At 33.7% G+C, this 15054-nt stretch overlaps 1 protein-coding gene across 2 annotated transcripts in view; it reads right to left on the reverse strand.

Moving 5' to 3' along the window:
* Window positions 1-15054, reverse strand: part of LOC149072565 (MYND-type zinc finger-containing chromatin reader ZMYND8-like) — a 91555-nt gene that overhangs the window by 74663 nt on the left and 1838 nt on the right. Inside the window, exons 2-6 of one of the 2 annotated variants that reach the window (XM_089246886.1) lie at window positions 11348-11495; window positions 7424-7669; window positions 6623-6706; window positions 1092-1179; window positions 765-895 (exon numbers count right to left, since the gene is read on the reverse strand). In XM_089246886.1, coding sequence (XP_089103012.1) covers window positions 765-895; window positions 1092-1179; window positions 6623-6706; window positions 7424-7669; window positions 11348-11446 — 648 coding nt within the window. In that variant the 5' untranslated portion in view covers window positions 11447-11495. The remainder of the gene's footprint in view (window positions 1-764; window positions 896-1091; window positions 1180-6622; window positions 6707-7423; window positions 7670-11347; window positions 11496-15054) is intronic. The other variant, XM_089246887.1, reaches the window with a different exon arrangement.

The raw sequence follows: 15054 nt of genomic DNA on the forward strand, positions 1-15054 counted from the left end.
CAAGATATTCAAATTTGAAAAGCAAAGGAAAGTTGGAAAAAAAAGCATGAAACACAGGTAAAACGTTTTTCCTGCATTCAAAACTGTTTTTTCCAAACTTTCCTCCAGTTTTTGAATTTGAATATCTGTGAATATTGCACTTTGAAAGGTGGAAGTTTTTAGTTGGAATCAGGGGAGAGACAGGGCAATAACTTTCTGATTGGGTTTCGGGCACACTGGGACAGTATACAATTTTTTTTTATTAATTATAAAATCTGTTGAAATATGAACGACATATCTGAATATTACATATTATTTGGATACTTTCTCTAATTAGAAGTATGCCTCTAGGATCAAGGGTTTGCCGGTAAAAAAATATATGCCATGTTACCAATGCACCCTGTACATCTCTAAGCTGAATATATTGCATCGATAAAAAATATAGAGAAAATTGGAAATACCCACAGCAAAATACAGAACATCGCTGCCAATCATCACTAAAAAAGTTGTTAACGGAAAACAAAAAACTTCATATTATCGCTGAAATCACTTAGAAAATTGCCAATGACAGAAAAAGAGGAGCTACTGTTAATTGTAGTGAATCAAAATGTAATTTACACACACATTAATTTGATCACCCATTTTGTGCATTTTTGAACTCTTCTATATCTGCAGTTTCACTTTCATAGTTATATTTTTTAAGAGTAACCCATTTGTTTGTATTGCTACATTAGGTTTATTGCATGAATAAGTGAAATTGAAATTTTTTAAGTATTTTAACTCACACACGGTTGTACGATTGTGCTTTCATCAGTATTAAGGCTGTAAAAGCAGTCAGCACAAGCTTCAAGGTCCATCAGACGTGTCTTCATTTCCGTCATCAATGCCTCTGCCTTAGGAATCAATGGATCTTTCACTGTCAGCAAAAAATATATAGATGTTACTTCTTTACAATTAAAAGATAGAATTTATGACAATATTTAGGGTTTCAGAAGCTAAAATCACACATTCAGCAAAAAAACCCCAAAAAAACATCATTGTGTGTGAGTGCAATACTACCAATTTTACATACATTATTTTCTATAGATATTAACGAATATTTAAATACTCACTCTCAAAAACTATGCTAGAATTATGATATATCCATTTCACATCTGCGAAAAACTTAGCAGTAGAACTGTAGTCACCATTCTTTATTCGCTAAATTAAACAAAAATAAATGTTGTAATTTTATATATAGCCTGGTTCTAACAACTTTTTTTCTTTTTTGAATAAAAAAGTTGTTTGTTAAAATTTTTTTTTCGCAAGATATTGAAAAGTATGTGAAAGACATTTTAATAAGCAAAGTATAAATTCATTTTTTCATTTTCATGGGATACATCAATTCTTTGTATGGCAGTAGAGGATACATATCTCCCATTTTTCGAAATCACTTTTCAATTCCTCTAAAAAAAATTCAGAAATAGTTTTGACCACTTTTTTTTAAAATTTCTGATACCTTTTATACCTTCTTTATTGTGAACTTAAAAATAATTGTTTTCTAAATAAAATTCGACAGTATAAAACTTTTATCTATTTCAAAAAACACAAAATTTTTGTTTGTTGGAAGAAAATTTTCATCAAATAAAGAGAATATTGTGCAGCTGTTAATCACTACTTTGAAGGGCAACAGCAAACACTTTCCTAATTGGATTAAAAAATTGGAACATCATTGGAGCATATGTATGTGAAACTTTGATGTAGATGTTATTGGAAAATAAGAATTTCTCATAGCCTGAGTTTCAAAATAACCAACATGAACATAATTGAAAATGTTAACCATGAACGTACCATATATACTTGTGCATAAGCCAACCCCCTCACTTCAGGACCACCAAAATCACAATAAATTGAAAACCCCTGTATTAGGGATGGGGCGAATAGTGATTTAGCTGAATACCAAATATATATTTGGCTGTTTTGGCCGAATATCAATTTTCTTAAAATTCATCAAAATTATAAATAAAATTGCGGTTTTTAATTGAAAATAAAATTATTGGTAATTTTAAATGATCAATGCAGAATTTTAATTATGAAATTTATTATTCAAATCAGGGTTGTTTGGTTTAAACCACGTTGGTTTAAACCATGGTTTAAACCTTGGTTTTAACCAACTGGTTTTTTTAAAAAAACCACTTTGGTTTTTTTCAAAAAATCAGATAAAAGTGGCCTAAATATCATTTTTTTCCCTGAAAAATATCATATTTGTTCATTATTAGCCAAAATGTTTCATTTTTACCTCATTTTATATCCTTGGGGTACATTCTGACGGTATATCTTTAAATGAAATAAGATTTTATAAGTGGTTTTTTTCAAAAAGTCTCATAAAAGTGGCCAGAATATATATTTTTTTTTCATATGAAGTATCTTAGTCATTTAAAGTTATATATAAAAGCCAAAATTTCTCATTCTTACAACATTTTCTAACCTTTGGCTACATTCTGATGCTCTATCTTTAGCAAATTCCTGAATAAGAATTGCATCACACATCTAAATGTAGTGGTGTATTTTATCTCACAGGGTTTCTTTTTCCCTTCACAAAGAAGCAGCTACAGTAGTGATACCATCATGCTAGGGGCAAGTGGTCCTATAATCCAATAAAGACACCAGCTGTCCTTAAAGGACAAAGACTAGTGTACTAGTTGTTACATTACCTCACATACATTTTCATTCCCATAAGAAGTAGCACATCTCCTACTGTATATCTCCCAGTCTTAATATATTCAATAGATGTTTTTTTTATAATTTCACACACACACTGTTAAGCCCAGTTAATCAAGGTTCTACTATATAGTAGTAACAGATTTATAAAAAATAATCAGCTATATACAGGGTGATTATAATTTAAGTTTTGATTCCAAAACTATACAATAAGTACTGATCGGAATGACCTAAAAATTTGCATGGATACTCCTGAAGCAATGGACGTTTCTTTCGCAAAAGAAAAAAGTGCAAAATGTGCAAGTAGACGATGCTGTACTTGGCCAGCAGTATAATCTATTTTGTGCAACCACATCATTTCGGTACTTCCACAGCATCAGTGTGTGGATAGAACTTCTATCAAGATGCACATTGCAATACCAGCAAAGCAGCTGCTGAAGACCCATTTTGACAGGATGCACCTTAACCCTTGCAACTTCTGGCTGTGGGGGTACCTCAAAATGTTATAAACAGTGGTCAGATTGCAAACTTTGGTGAATTGTAATCTCCAGCACATTCCCTATATGTTAGAAGTTCCTCATTCCTCAGGAATATGAACGGGGGAAAGGGGACGCGTTTGGTTTAATAAAGCTGAATTGCAAGCACATCCACATTATGACCATGGCATACTCCGATTCTGCTGTTGAACAAGAATATTTGTGCTTTCAGCCTCATAGCCAGAACACGCGGTGGACAACATATTTAACATTTTTTGAGTAAGTTGTAGTTATTTGTTCAATTACTTCATTTTTTTGTGATGTTTCAGTGAATTATGGACTCGTGCAATGCTATAATTAAGTTATAATTTTCCCATGACTGGCTATCGTTTCCATTCTGCAAGCAAATTTCCCACGTGTTGGATGATGTCATTAATTTTACATTTTTAAGTATTTTTTCCCCTTTATCAAATAAAATTGAATTTTTTCAGGAATATTCATGTCAATTTTCAAGTCATTCTGACAATCGCTCTTTTTTTACAGTATTTTGAAATCAGAACCTTAGTTATAATCACCCTGTATATCGTAAATCATCGTTAATTAATCTGCATTATTTATGCTTCATTAAATGCATTATATTCACCTAATTTATATTACTTTTTGCAAAATAGCTTCGTAATTAAGTATACTGAAAGTAACTGGAGAAAAACCTTTATATATTATATGATTAATAATAACATTAAAAGAATTTTCAAACACACAGTAATCCATTGAGTTAAGCAAAAAATAATTAAATGGCAAAATGGTTTTTGTTAAAATGTAATAAATATTTATTGATTAATTAGCATGGGAATAGTGTTAATTACATTAATAAACATTTTATTTTAGTTAATTATTAAAAGTTTGAATGATTTTTCAGAAATTTCATTGTTTTTAATGTCAATACTATTTAAAACAAAAAAACCGGTTTAAACCAAAAAAACCTGGTTTAAACCAAAAAAACCCGGTTTTTTGGTTTTTTTCAAAAAAACCGGTTTTTTTACCAACCCTGATTCAAATGATTATTAAAAAACTGGTCACTCTAAAATATTTTTATTGCCATGATATTCAACAATGACATTGTATTTTAATACTACAGCGATACCTTGGCTAATGAAGATAATTTGTTCCGGAATCGAGTTTGTATAGTTCTCCCCATCTATTTGTGATTTGGTCAACTCATTTCTGTCTCATTTTTGCACTGAAAAAATACATACTCTGAAAACAAGGCCCCCCCCCCCTTTTTAAATGCATTTTCTATTTTGGCCGAATCTTTCATTTTATTTGAAAGGGTTCAAAGAATTTCAGGAAAAGTGTAGGTACATGTGAAAAAAGATTCCGAGGTGGACATGAATTGGGCTCTAGTGACAGTAATTCTGATGATTGGTGTGAAAATTCAGCTCATGACATGGCTATTTTATGTTAGTAAATGCATTCATATCATCAAAAATGTTCGTTAACTGAATCCCTATTCGTTAGTAGAGACAGAAAAATCATGAAACAATCAGGAAAAAAATTTGTATGCTGAGGCATCCGTTAGCATAGATATCACTGTACTTACAGAATCAATTTTTTTTAACACTCGTTACAATTTCACATCTAATTAAGAAAATGTCAACCATAATTTACTCTCAAGTATTAATGCATCATGAAATTTACGACTTATTTTTTCTTTCTAGATGTTCTTTGCCCCTTTCAGTAGCTCAATATTTATGTTGTCTAGGTACGTCCATCAGTTAGTGAGCTTGTGAAAGTCATGGTCACTTCCACCTTATTGCAATGGGATTCTATTTTCAGTTTCATATTTTACTTATCCTAGAAATTTACCCAGACATAACCTCTTGGACACAAAAAGATACAACACAATAAAATATAATCAGTGAGTTTTTAATTTATGCAAAAAATTTGAATTAATATAATTTTTTAAAATTAGTTTGTTGTGCTTAAACTTACACAGATATTCGGCCGAATATCTGTGTACGTCTAAGCACGAGACAGATGTTTGTCTAAGAATGACAGCATTATTTGGCTGAACACAGAATATTTTACAAAAAGGCTGAATACTAAATAGCAGCAGAATATTTGTCTCATCTGTACCATGTATAGGCTGACCCCCGTCCCCAAAAATCAGCACATTTTAGAAGGAAAAATTCTACATTTCATGCAATAAAAGTTACAATGAAAAATTATTCAAACTTTCGAATCCATTTCTTCTTCTGATCTCTACATCAAAAGCCAATACAGTGTAGCATCTTCATTTTCATCTTCAACTGTTCTGTCATTGCCACCATCACTTTCAAAGAGGATGTCTTCAGTTCTGCCCACCCAGTTACTGATACTATACAACACTTTTTAAAGGATTTGATGCTGATATCGGTGAAAACCGAATTCCACTCCTCATAAACCCACTAGAATAACTAGGACAATTTTGGAGGGTTTCTTTAAGGCACCGCTTTTTTTTTGTGGTTTCTTTATCTTCGGAACTCATTCATTTGGTTTTAATAAATTCCTTAAATACTTTTTAAAAGGCTTGTTGATACTCACAATCAAAAGGCTATAAAATCTACGCTAGTCCACCGGATATCAAAGCTAACTACGCTTTTGATATTTTCGCTTTGGCTTTAGATGAACTATTAGCATCATCGGTTTTGTGGAGTTATATAGCTACAAGCTTAATATAGCTACAAAAATCACACTATAGCAGGGGTTCTCAAACTGTGAGCCTCCAACCTCAAAGACATTCTGTTAAACTGCTCAGGGGAGCCACGGATAAGCGTTGATGGGAAAGGGATGCCACGAGTTGAAAAGGTTTGAGAACCTCCCTCAACTCTATATATTAGTAACGCCATTTAAAGTAACCCAATGACGTTTCGGATCTTCAAGCTAGTCATGTAGAAGCCATGTAGCTATATGATATCAAGTGGAGGGAGTCAATATTTTTGCCTCAAAAACGGACTCATGTATAAGCAGACCCGCCTTCAAATTAAGGAAAAAAATTTTCAACAAAAAACTGCTTATATGCAAATATACACAATTAAAAATATTAACCATGAACACAATTTAAAATATTAACCATGAACACAATTTAAAATATTAACCATGAACACAATTTAAAATATTAACCATGAACATAATTTAAAATATTAACCATGAACACAATTTAAAATATTCACCAAGAAAATGATAATACAGTCGACACTCGTTATAATGATCCCATCAGTCCATTGAAAACAAGTGTTATATTGAATGGTCATTAAAAGGAAAACACATAGGTATATCATAGAAAACGTTTTGGGAATTATCCGACCGGTTCTCATAATAGAAGGGTAGATATAATCTCTCCTCGTCATAATGAGTGTCGACTGTATCAATCTTTTTTATGAAAAAAAATTAATAGAAAAATATGTATTTCACTTCCTTCAACTTACATCTCTCAGAAGCACAAGCTCCATTTCCTGACACACCTCACAATTATTTTTGTTTGTCTTGCCAGGCCATGTTTTGAAATTTTCCTGCAAATATCAAAAAGAGAAGTACAATGTATACATAGTTCAGTCACAAAAAAAAAAAGAAAAAAGAAATTAAGTTACAATAGCAGTTACTCTTATCTGTTTTTTTTCTAATTTGATGCACAGTAATACAGTAGACTCTCAGCAATCTAGCACACATCAGACTAAGGTGTGCTGGATTACTGAAATCACAAGATAACTGGAATACAGTTGAAAAGCCAGTTTAAATGTAAAATAACTTCTGTGCATAAACATGTTGTGTGCGATATGTTTACCTCCTCTATTCTCTACGAACAAAAATTGGAGCAACTGGACTAACACACAACCAGATTATCAAGTCTACTGCATTGTGAATATTAAAATAGGGAACTAGAGCAGTGTTTCTCAAAGTGAGCGTTGCGGCTCCTAGGAGCCTCGGCAACGTTTGTCAGGGACGTCCCAGCAAGCTAGAGATATTGATTTGTTATTCTCTTTATGTTTCAAAGTGGTTATTTTATAAGTGAAAATATCTACTAAACTACTCTGTGGAGTCGCAGATGAATCATGATTGCGCAATAAAGCTGTGAGTGACAAAAAGTTTGAGAACCACTGGACGACAGTAATTTGTGGACAGTTTTCCTTGTTAATAGTATGCATATTAGTGCAAGTCTATATGCCATATACTGATGTTAATAATAAAAATAAAAAATAAAATTCTTGAGTGAAAAAAATTGTACTTACATATTTGTTTATTATAGGATTCAAAACCAACATCAAAAGCTTCGACAGTAGAGATTTATCATAGATTGTGACATCATCTGAACCATCCACGGATCCACATTTACATTCAAGACATACATTTCCTGGAGTTCTTCGATGCGCCAATGGAATACAAAGGAGATGGTACACCCTCGGACATTCTGCACATACTTTTCTGTTACTTTCATCATCTACCATTTGGTGGCATAACCAACAATACTTATCAGTCTGGAAAAAAAATAAGTATAAGCCCTAAAATATATATTTTAAAGTTTTTCAAGAATCGCATGCAATACAGATACAGTACAACCTTGATAACTTGACATTATTTTCATGGTTGGCACAATTCAATGGGGCAAAAAAAATCTGTCTAACTTGGCACATTGAAAACACTATTCCACTTAAATTGACTATAATTTATACTACTACTAAACCACACATGTACCTCGTCCATATTCCTCTATGGAACTTCTAATACTTTAGATATACTTTATACTGTGTTATCAAATCGTAATTCATTTTCACAAATTGCCTACATGTTGATCAATTGAAAAATTTAATTTGTTTGTCGATTGATGTGTCCATATTCTCTCCCCCCCCCCCCCCACACACACACACACTTTTGGGTTGGGTTACTTTGCATTATTCTTGTTCAGAATCTGAAAATTTAGCCTGTGGACTACAAAAGCCACAAATAGATGTGAATGATTTCTGAAATTTTTGAGCAAGAGATGATCTAAAAAGCTAGATTGAAATGTTTAAAATGAGAGGAGGAAAGTTATTTTGCACTGTCTCATTCAAAATTAATAGAGATCTTTCATCAATCAAAATATGCTTTTTCCATCTAATTTGGGATTATTCTTGATACAAAAAGTTTTCATATGAAATTACAGATCAAAACAATTTATAAATTTGTAGATGATGGAATTGTTTAGCAGGCACACAGAAAGTGGTTATATTCCATTTCACCTTTAAAAATTTTTAAAAATTGCTTAACTTGGCATCCGCTTGGGCCAACATATTTTTCAATCTCCTCAGGGTGTCAAGTTATATAGGTTCCACAGTACGAAATCTAGAGCTGCTACAGGTGTTACTACCATACCATATTTTCCTGCCTATAATACGTTTCTTCTTGATCCATAGCATATGGCAAAATACTCTAAGGAATAGACTGTTGGTAAGCACAGTGGAAGCTCCAGAGGAGAGTGAGGACAAAAATCATTTGGAGACCAGGGAAAAAAATTATAGTTCTATTGGAGCACGGGCATTTTCCCAGTTGTAGGCGGAGATAGACTTGAAAGTCTGGGGGTACGATGATAATGGCAATGAAACGGCATGAGAGTTACTTCCCCCCGCAACGTAATCAAGATAGTTTATGGCAGTGACTCCCAGACTGGCAGCAGTTCATTAAATAAATAACATAAACAAACTGACATTTTAAGACTTCCTCTGCACATCATCAAGACTAACCAATGTTTTGTTATATATTTTATGATGTTCTCTTCTGCTGCAAATGGCACTGATTTTTTCAGTAAGGGTTTCTGGAACCGTGACTTCCAATTGCACCCATTCTTCCAGGAAGTTTGAAATCACATAAGTTATGGGAACCTGGATGCATCTGGTTCTTGAGGTTCAGATTTACGCGTTAGAATAACAAAATTTTTCAAGTGCAGATTATATACCACTGTTTTGCAGCTTTCCCCCCCCCCCAAGAGGTTGCAATAGAATTAAATATTTTTAAACCTTAATTTGTATAAAAAATGATTTTTCAAAGTTATTTTCAAACTAATTTCCAAATTTATTTCTCTCTTTGATTTTTTAAATATTCATAGATGGCATACAGATGCAAATAGAAAAAAAAATAAAAAAAATTTCCACAAAAAATTAGATCTCTCAACAACCTCTTCCATTCATAAAGATTTCATTAAAGTGTATGAAATTTGCAGGAATATGAGAAGAGTACATGTTATAACAAAGCACTGCGTAACGAGGAGTTACTGTATTTATCAAATTTATGTGTTTTGTCATTCTATAAAATTCCAGAAGAAGCAAATTCAGGGTTTTTTTCACTGATTTTAAAACTCAAAATTTAATGCATGCACTTTATCTAAGAGTTTCTCATTGATTCTCGGCAGTAACAAGGCATAGCTACTTACAACAAATAAAGCAGTTTTGTGCCACACCATATTAAGCCATAAGCTTAGATACCACACACAATTCCCAGACTTGAAAAAATCAGTAGTGACAAATATTTTGCTGCCACAAAAACAGCACATAAATAAAAGGGAAAAAGGGGATTTTTTAATACTTCACACGGACTACATAAACTGTCCTCCCCTGAGACAAAAAAACTATTGAGTAAAACTTCATAGACTCCCTAATTATGGCTGCCTTGACTTGTTTTTAAGATATCCCATTTCCCTGTATTTTCAACAAAACCCACTTGAATTCTTATTATTTTTCACTAAAAATCAATGATTAAAATTATTTTGCATATTTATAAATTATGTTATGATAATTATGAATATGAATATTCATCTCACATATTTGTCATGCTAAACTGTGCTACTGTGGCTTGCAGTAGCTCTTCATTTTCCACCAACAATTTTCAGTTTTTCAAAATTCCAATTTCCCTGTATTTATGTTGATTATAGTCAGAATAGAATTGCAAGGACTGAGGAATTATCTTTCTAGATTTTTATTTTTTGTAAAGAACAATTTGATGATTTTCTGGGACTTTTCCATAAAGACACGAAGAATCGGAAGTTTGTCTCCAACTGAAGATTTTAATAAGGCTAAAAAATCTGGGGAGCATTGGCACCTATGCTTAAGCATTGTTGAATGGCACACTGTGACTTTATACACTCACATAAATCCTACAAAGATGATTGATTCTGGAATAATGTTTGTTAGCCGAAACCTGACTTCGTATAGGTTTCTATGGAAAATCGTTTAATTCATTCCAGGCACTGCTCAAAATTTTAAAAAATAAGTCATTTAAAACAACAAGGAGCGCTATAACAAGACAATAACTGAATGAAGGCTAAAATGAACAGCTTCAGAATTGGATTAATGAAAATATACTGAAGATAATTTTATTTTGCACTATGTAACAACCAACACAAGCTTTAGTCCAGGCTCTGGACAAATCCCAGGCGCCAAGGAGACTAAAAAATTGATACTGATGCCTAAAATTTTCTTCATGTAGTTACTAAATTGCAGACAGAGAGCTGCATAAAATGTTTGGAATTTATAACAGCATAACTGCTGACATGAAATACAGTCAAGCAAAGCATTATTTTGGACAGTTTTCTTTGGGTAAAAAAAATTTTTAGTGCCTAAAATCATTTCTGGCACCTAGAGTATTTATGATTCATCCAGCCCTGCTTTGATATACCGAAGCTGGTGTTGACACAACCCAGTAGAGTTCCTAGGTTTCGAACACCATTTGTGATTCGGTCAGCTCATTTCTGTGTTTGATACATGCAAATGGAAAAGAAAAGTGTCCAGACTATTGTTTGATGCAGAACCTTGCACTGAAAGAACACATGCTCTGAAAACATGCTCTTTTTTTTCAATGCATTTTTTATTAGCTGAATCTTTAATTTTACATGAAATAGTTCAAAAACTTTCAGAAAGAGGTGCATCTGGAAAGTGATTCAGAGTTGGACACGAATTAATCTGGCTTGAGTGACAGTAACTCCGATGACTGGAGCTAAAATTAAGCTCAAGAAGCAACTGTTTCATGTTAGCAAGTGCATCAATATCAATGAAAAAGATAGTTAACTGAGGCAGAAAAATCATGAAAAAGTCTTTGTCAGCAACAAAAAAAAAAATCAGTATAAGCCATATCACTGTATTATATTTCATTCAAGCATGATAAAAAACAAATTAATCTATACATACCCTTTTATTTCTATGTTTTTGTGCCACGGGTACTGGTGACCTCGACGATCCAGGGTCTGACATGACTGGAACATTATTCAAGTCACCTTGATTCATCATTGTATTCGAAGGGCCACAATCTCTCCCCTATGTTTCCTGGAAATTCAACCTGGTCACACACAGTAAAATATTTAATTTGAAAAAACACAACTATTTTTAATAAATATATGTAAGGCTTTGAAGGGCAGACATTTAAAAAAAAACCCATAGAAAAAATTAAAACCGGTGGGACATCACCTGTCCCACCACCATTCAAGGGGTTAAAGTGAAAATTTCTATTACAACGGAAGAAAATAAATGTTAAGGCCAGGTGAAAAATGGCAAATTAAAAAAATTGAAAGCTCAGAATTTTTCTAAGGAAATTTAGCATTCAAACTACTTGTGAGCCACAGAAGCACAGATGGCTATTGCACATGATTTTGGGGGTGGAACATGGCACAAGTCTTTTTGATGAACTGATAACAAGTAGATCCTCTCTTGCTACCAACTCATAATTTATCACCTGGTCCACATTATGTGGGAGCTTCATAGATCCCTTGAGTACAAGCTTGAGCAAGCGTAGTGTGGGGGACTAGTGTGAGAGTTGTCTCTAAAATGATTTTCTTCTCTGCTGTTGAGGAAGATATGACTTTCTTTATATTCCATTTTTGTCACAATGATTTGTGTGGGTGTTTTTCTTTGATATGAGCTTTTTATCACTAATTTTTTTAAATTGTTATTTTAGGAGTGAATTTTCTTATGTTATGCCCAAGCAGTACAACATTGATACACAGTGGAATTTGTTTTTTTGATGATTTTTCATCTTCATGAAATGCTTAGGAAGTAAATGGGGGGTTAGTGTGCACTAGGTGCAATTTCATGGAAAATAAGAACATCCAGTTTTGGAGTTCAGCAGAGTGCACTCTGGATTTCTGAACCATTTTACTTTGCAGATTAGCATTTTTTATAAATTTCTGGATTTTCTAGTACATTGGATTACAATAAGATATATAGAGCAACACACATACAACAGAAGAATTAATCATTACGCTTCACCCATAGTTAGAAAAACGGATAGATGGCAGCACTACACATAACAAGCATTATACAGAAACAAACTTAGTTAGGTTCAGAACATGCACATTCCGGCATGTACAGATTTGTTAGAAATTTTATAGAGGAATGTGTAAGAAGTACATGTACGGTTCAGTAGTAGTAATACATTGGAGGAGCGAGGGTAACAAAATAAGTAAAGTAGGGGAAAAACTCCATTCCCCTCTTGTTACATATTCGACTACAACCTAATCAGGGGTCTGCCTAGCTCAGTGTTTCCTAAAGTGGGCCCTTGGTGGGTGATGGAATGATCAGGGAGGACAGAAGCTACAGATTTAACATAGGATCATGTGGGTTCACTTGAGTTGGGGCGATGAGAGAAAAACTTCTGATGAAGGGGGCAATGGAACAAAAACTTTGGGAAACTATGGTCTAGCCGAAACTCAGGTTTGTTTTTCAGACCATTTGCAAAGTTCTGAATCTATAAAACGGTCCCTTCAAAAAATACCAATTAACTAAACCATTAATTTTAAAATTAATTTCTTTCCTACAGAATTGGTAGTGGCACTGGCGTAGGCAAAAAAAAAAAAAAAAAAATGGCTAAGACTCTGTAAGCAGGGTTGCCCCAACTTTGGTGATTTCCAATTTCTCCAAGGATTTTGCTTCTTGATGTGTGACCTAGAATCTTTTTACTTGCCAAACATGCTCAATATCGTGAAAATCAAGATGGCCTGCAAAAAAAAAATTGGCAATAACCTTTCTGGCAATCCAGAACATGGTAAGGAGAAATTCTGGAATCAGTGGAGAAAGTATTGGTGACAGGATTCACTGCTCATTAGATTCAGATTTTGCATTACTATTCTGGCAACCTACAATGCCAACCAAATTTCTTGGTGCAATCGCTGTTTGAAACTACAATAACAGCACATTTCAAGCAAGAAACTAATTTATTTTGCAGGTGTAACACCAAATTTTGTCAAGAAGAAAAAAAAAAATCAACGTCTTTTTTTTGTCTGACTTGAAGAATGCTCGTCCATAAAAAAGGTGAAAAATTCACAAGCAAAGAAGGATTGAAACTGTGCTTTGGCCTATTGCTTAATAAATTTCAATGATGATAAACACAATAACGAGACTTGGAGACACTGGTGATAATAACGGCCCTGGTAATAATGAGAAATGAAAATAACACTAAATTAATAAGGATAGCATGTTGGCTGGAACATTATTGTCACCAGTGAAAAATCTATTGTTTATTCATTTTCATACCTAACTCTCCATTAGTCCAATCGCTTTTTACTTCAGGGATAAAAAGGCCAAGATAGCTGTAGCCGATGCTCAGTTTTTTTTTTTTTTATCTAGGTGGTTGTTTTCTTTTCCCTTTCCATAGAGCAGCAGTGGTGGCCGAAATGTGTACCAGAGTAGAGTGAAATTTGCATGATGCCGATTGTGAGACCGCCTAGAAAAATCTAGGTAGGCGTAATGATTCTTTGAGTGTTTGTGCCGAGTTCATGGTGCAGAGAAAACCTGTTTTGGCATAAAGAATCTGCTTGCAGTGGTGCCCAATGATGAAAGAGTAAGACTTATAAGCAAAACAAATCACATTTTGGGTTGGATGCCTATTTAACAATTGGCTCTCGAGAAGCTTTGATTACAGGACGGCAGGTGATGAGTGGCCTTTGGTTTATTCTATGTCATAGTTAAGGTCGTTTGCTTTGTGCGAATTTGGTGAAATTGATTGGGTTTAGTTAGGGTTTACATGCCCTTCCTGATCAGATAATTCAGGCAATCACTAGGCTAAGGGTAGATTAATAGGCTTTGTGTCAACATACAGATTACCTTTTCTTGGCAATTTTGCCAAAGAGATAATGTCGCCAGCATTGTTTCCCTAGTGATTGTTTACCGGTATTCAGTGACGACAACATTATTTTCTTTTACTACCTCTTCCATTTCTGTTGTCACGTTTAGCCTCACATCCTTTTTCACATTTGCTTTTTTCTATTGTTATTGTAGAGAGTTTTTTTTATCGGCAGTTAGCTGGGCCAAAATTCATGGTGAATTTTCATATGTAGCAGGGTCATGAAGTTATGATTACTCAATTTGTAATGCTCTAACAAAGTTGGCCCTCCGTTATGATATAAGCAATGGCTTTTCCTTGTGCTACGAAAAAAAACGGTGAGCATTCCATGCACCGAGCCATACGAGATGGTACCTGGTTCAAGGAGAGCCAATTAGCATTTAAATTATTTAAACCAATAGCATTAAATGAAATAAATTAGCATTTTTTCCCTTCACTAGAACAGGTGGGGAGACTTTGCATAGTGGCATGTAGACACTAATTGCAGTTTTTGAAAAACTGGTGACAGGCAAACAGGCATCTTCCTTTGCTGATGGCGACACAAACTCGGCCACAATTAAGAATCGAACTGGCTATTGCATAGACACAAACCACAAAAATTTCCCTTGATACAGTGCCACATTTGCTTGCCTGTATTTGTGTGAGCACCGTCCTCTGGGTTCTTGAAAGTCACTGAATGATTCATGCGAAAGATCCGGAAACCTTCCTAATCGAGGCAATTGTATGACTTTCAGCAAATCAGAAATAGTTCCTAGGATGTATTTCTTCAACATTTACTCTC

Source organism: Pholcus phalangioides, unplaced genomic scaffold (genome assembly GCF_987345545.1).
Source record: "Pholcus phalangioides strain wild (caught in Gottingen) unplaced genomic scaffold, Ppha-v1.0 ptg000017l_1, whole genome shotgun sequence".
Taxonomy (NCBI): domain Eukaryota; kingdom Metazoa; phylum Arthropoda; class Arachnida; order Araneae; family Pholcidae; genus Pholcus; species Pholcus phalangioides.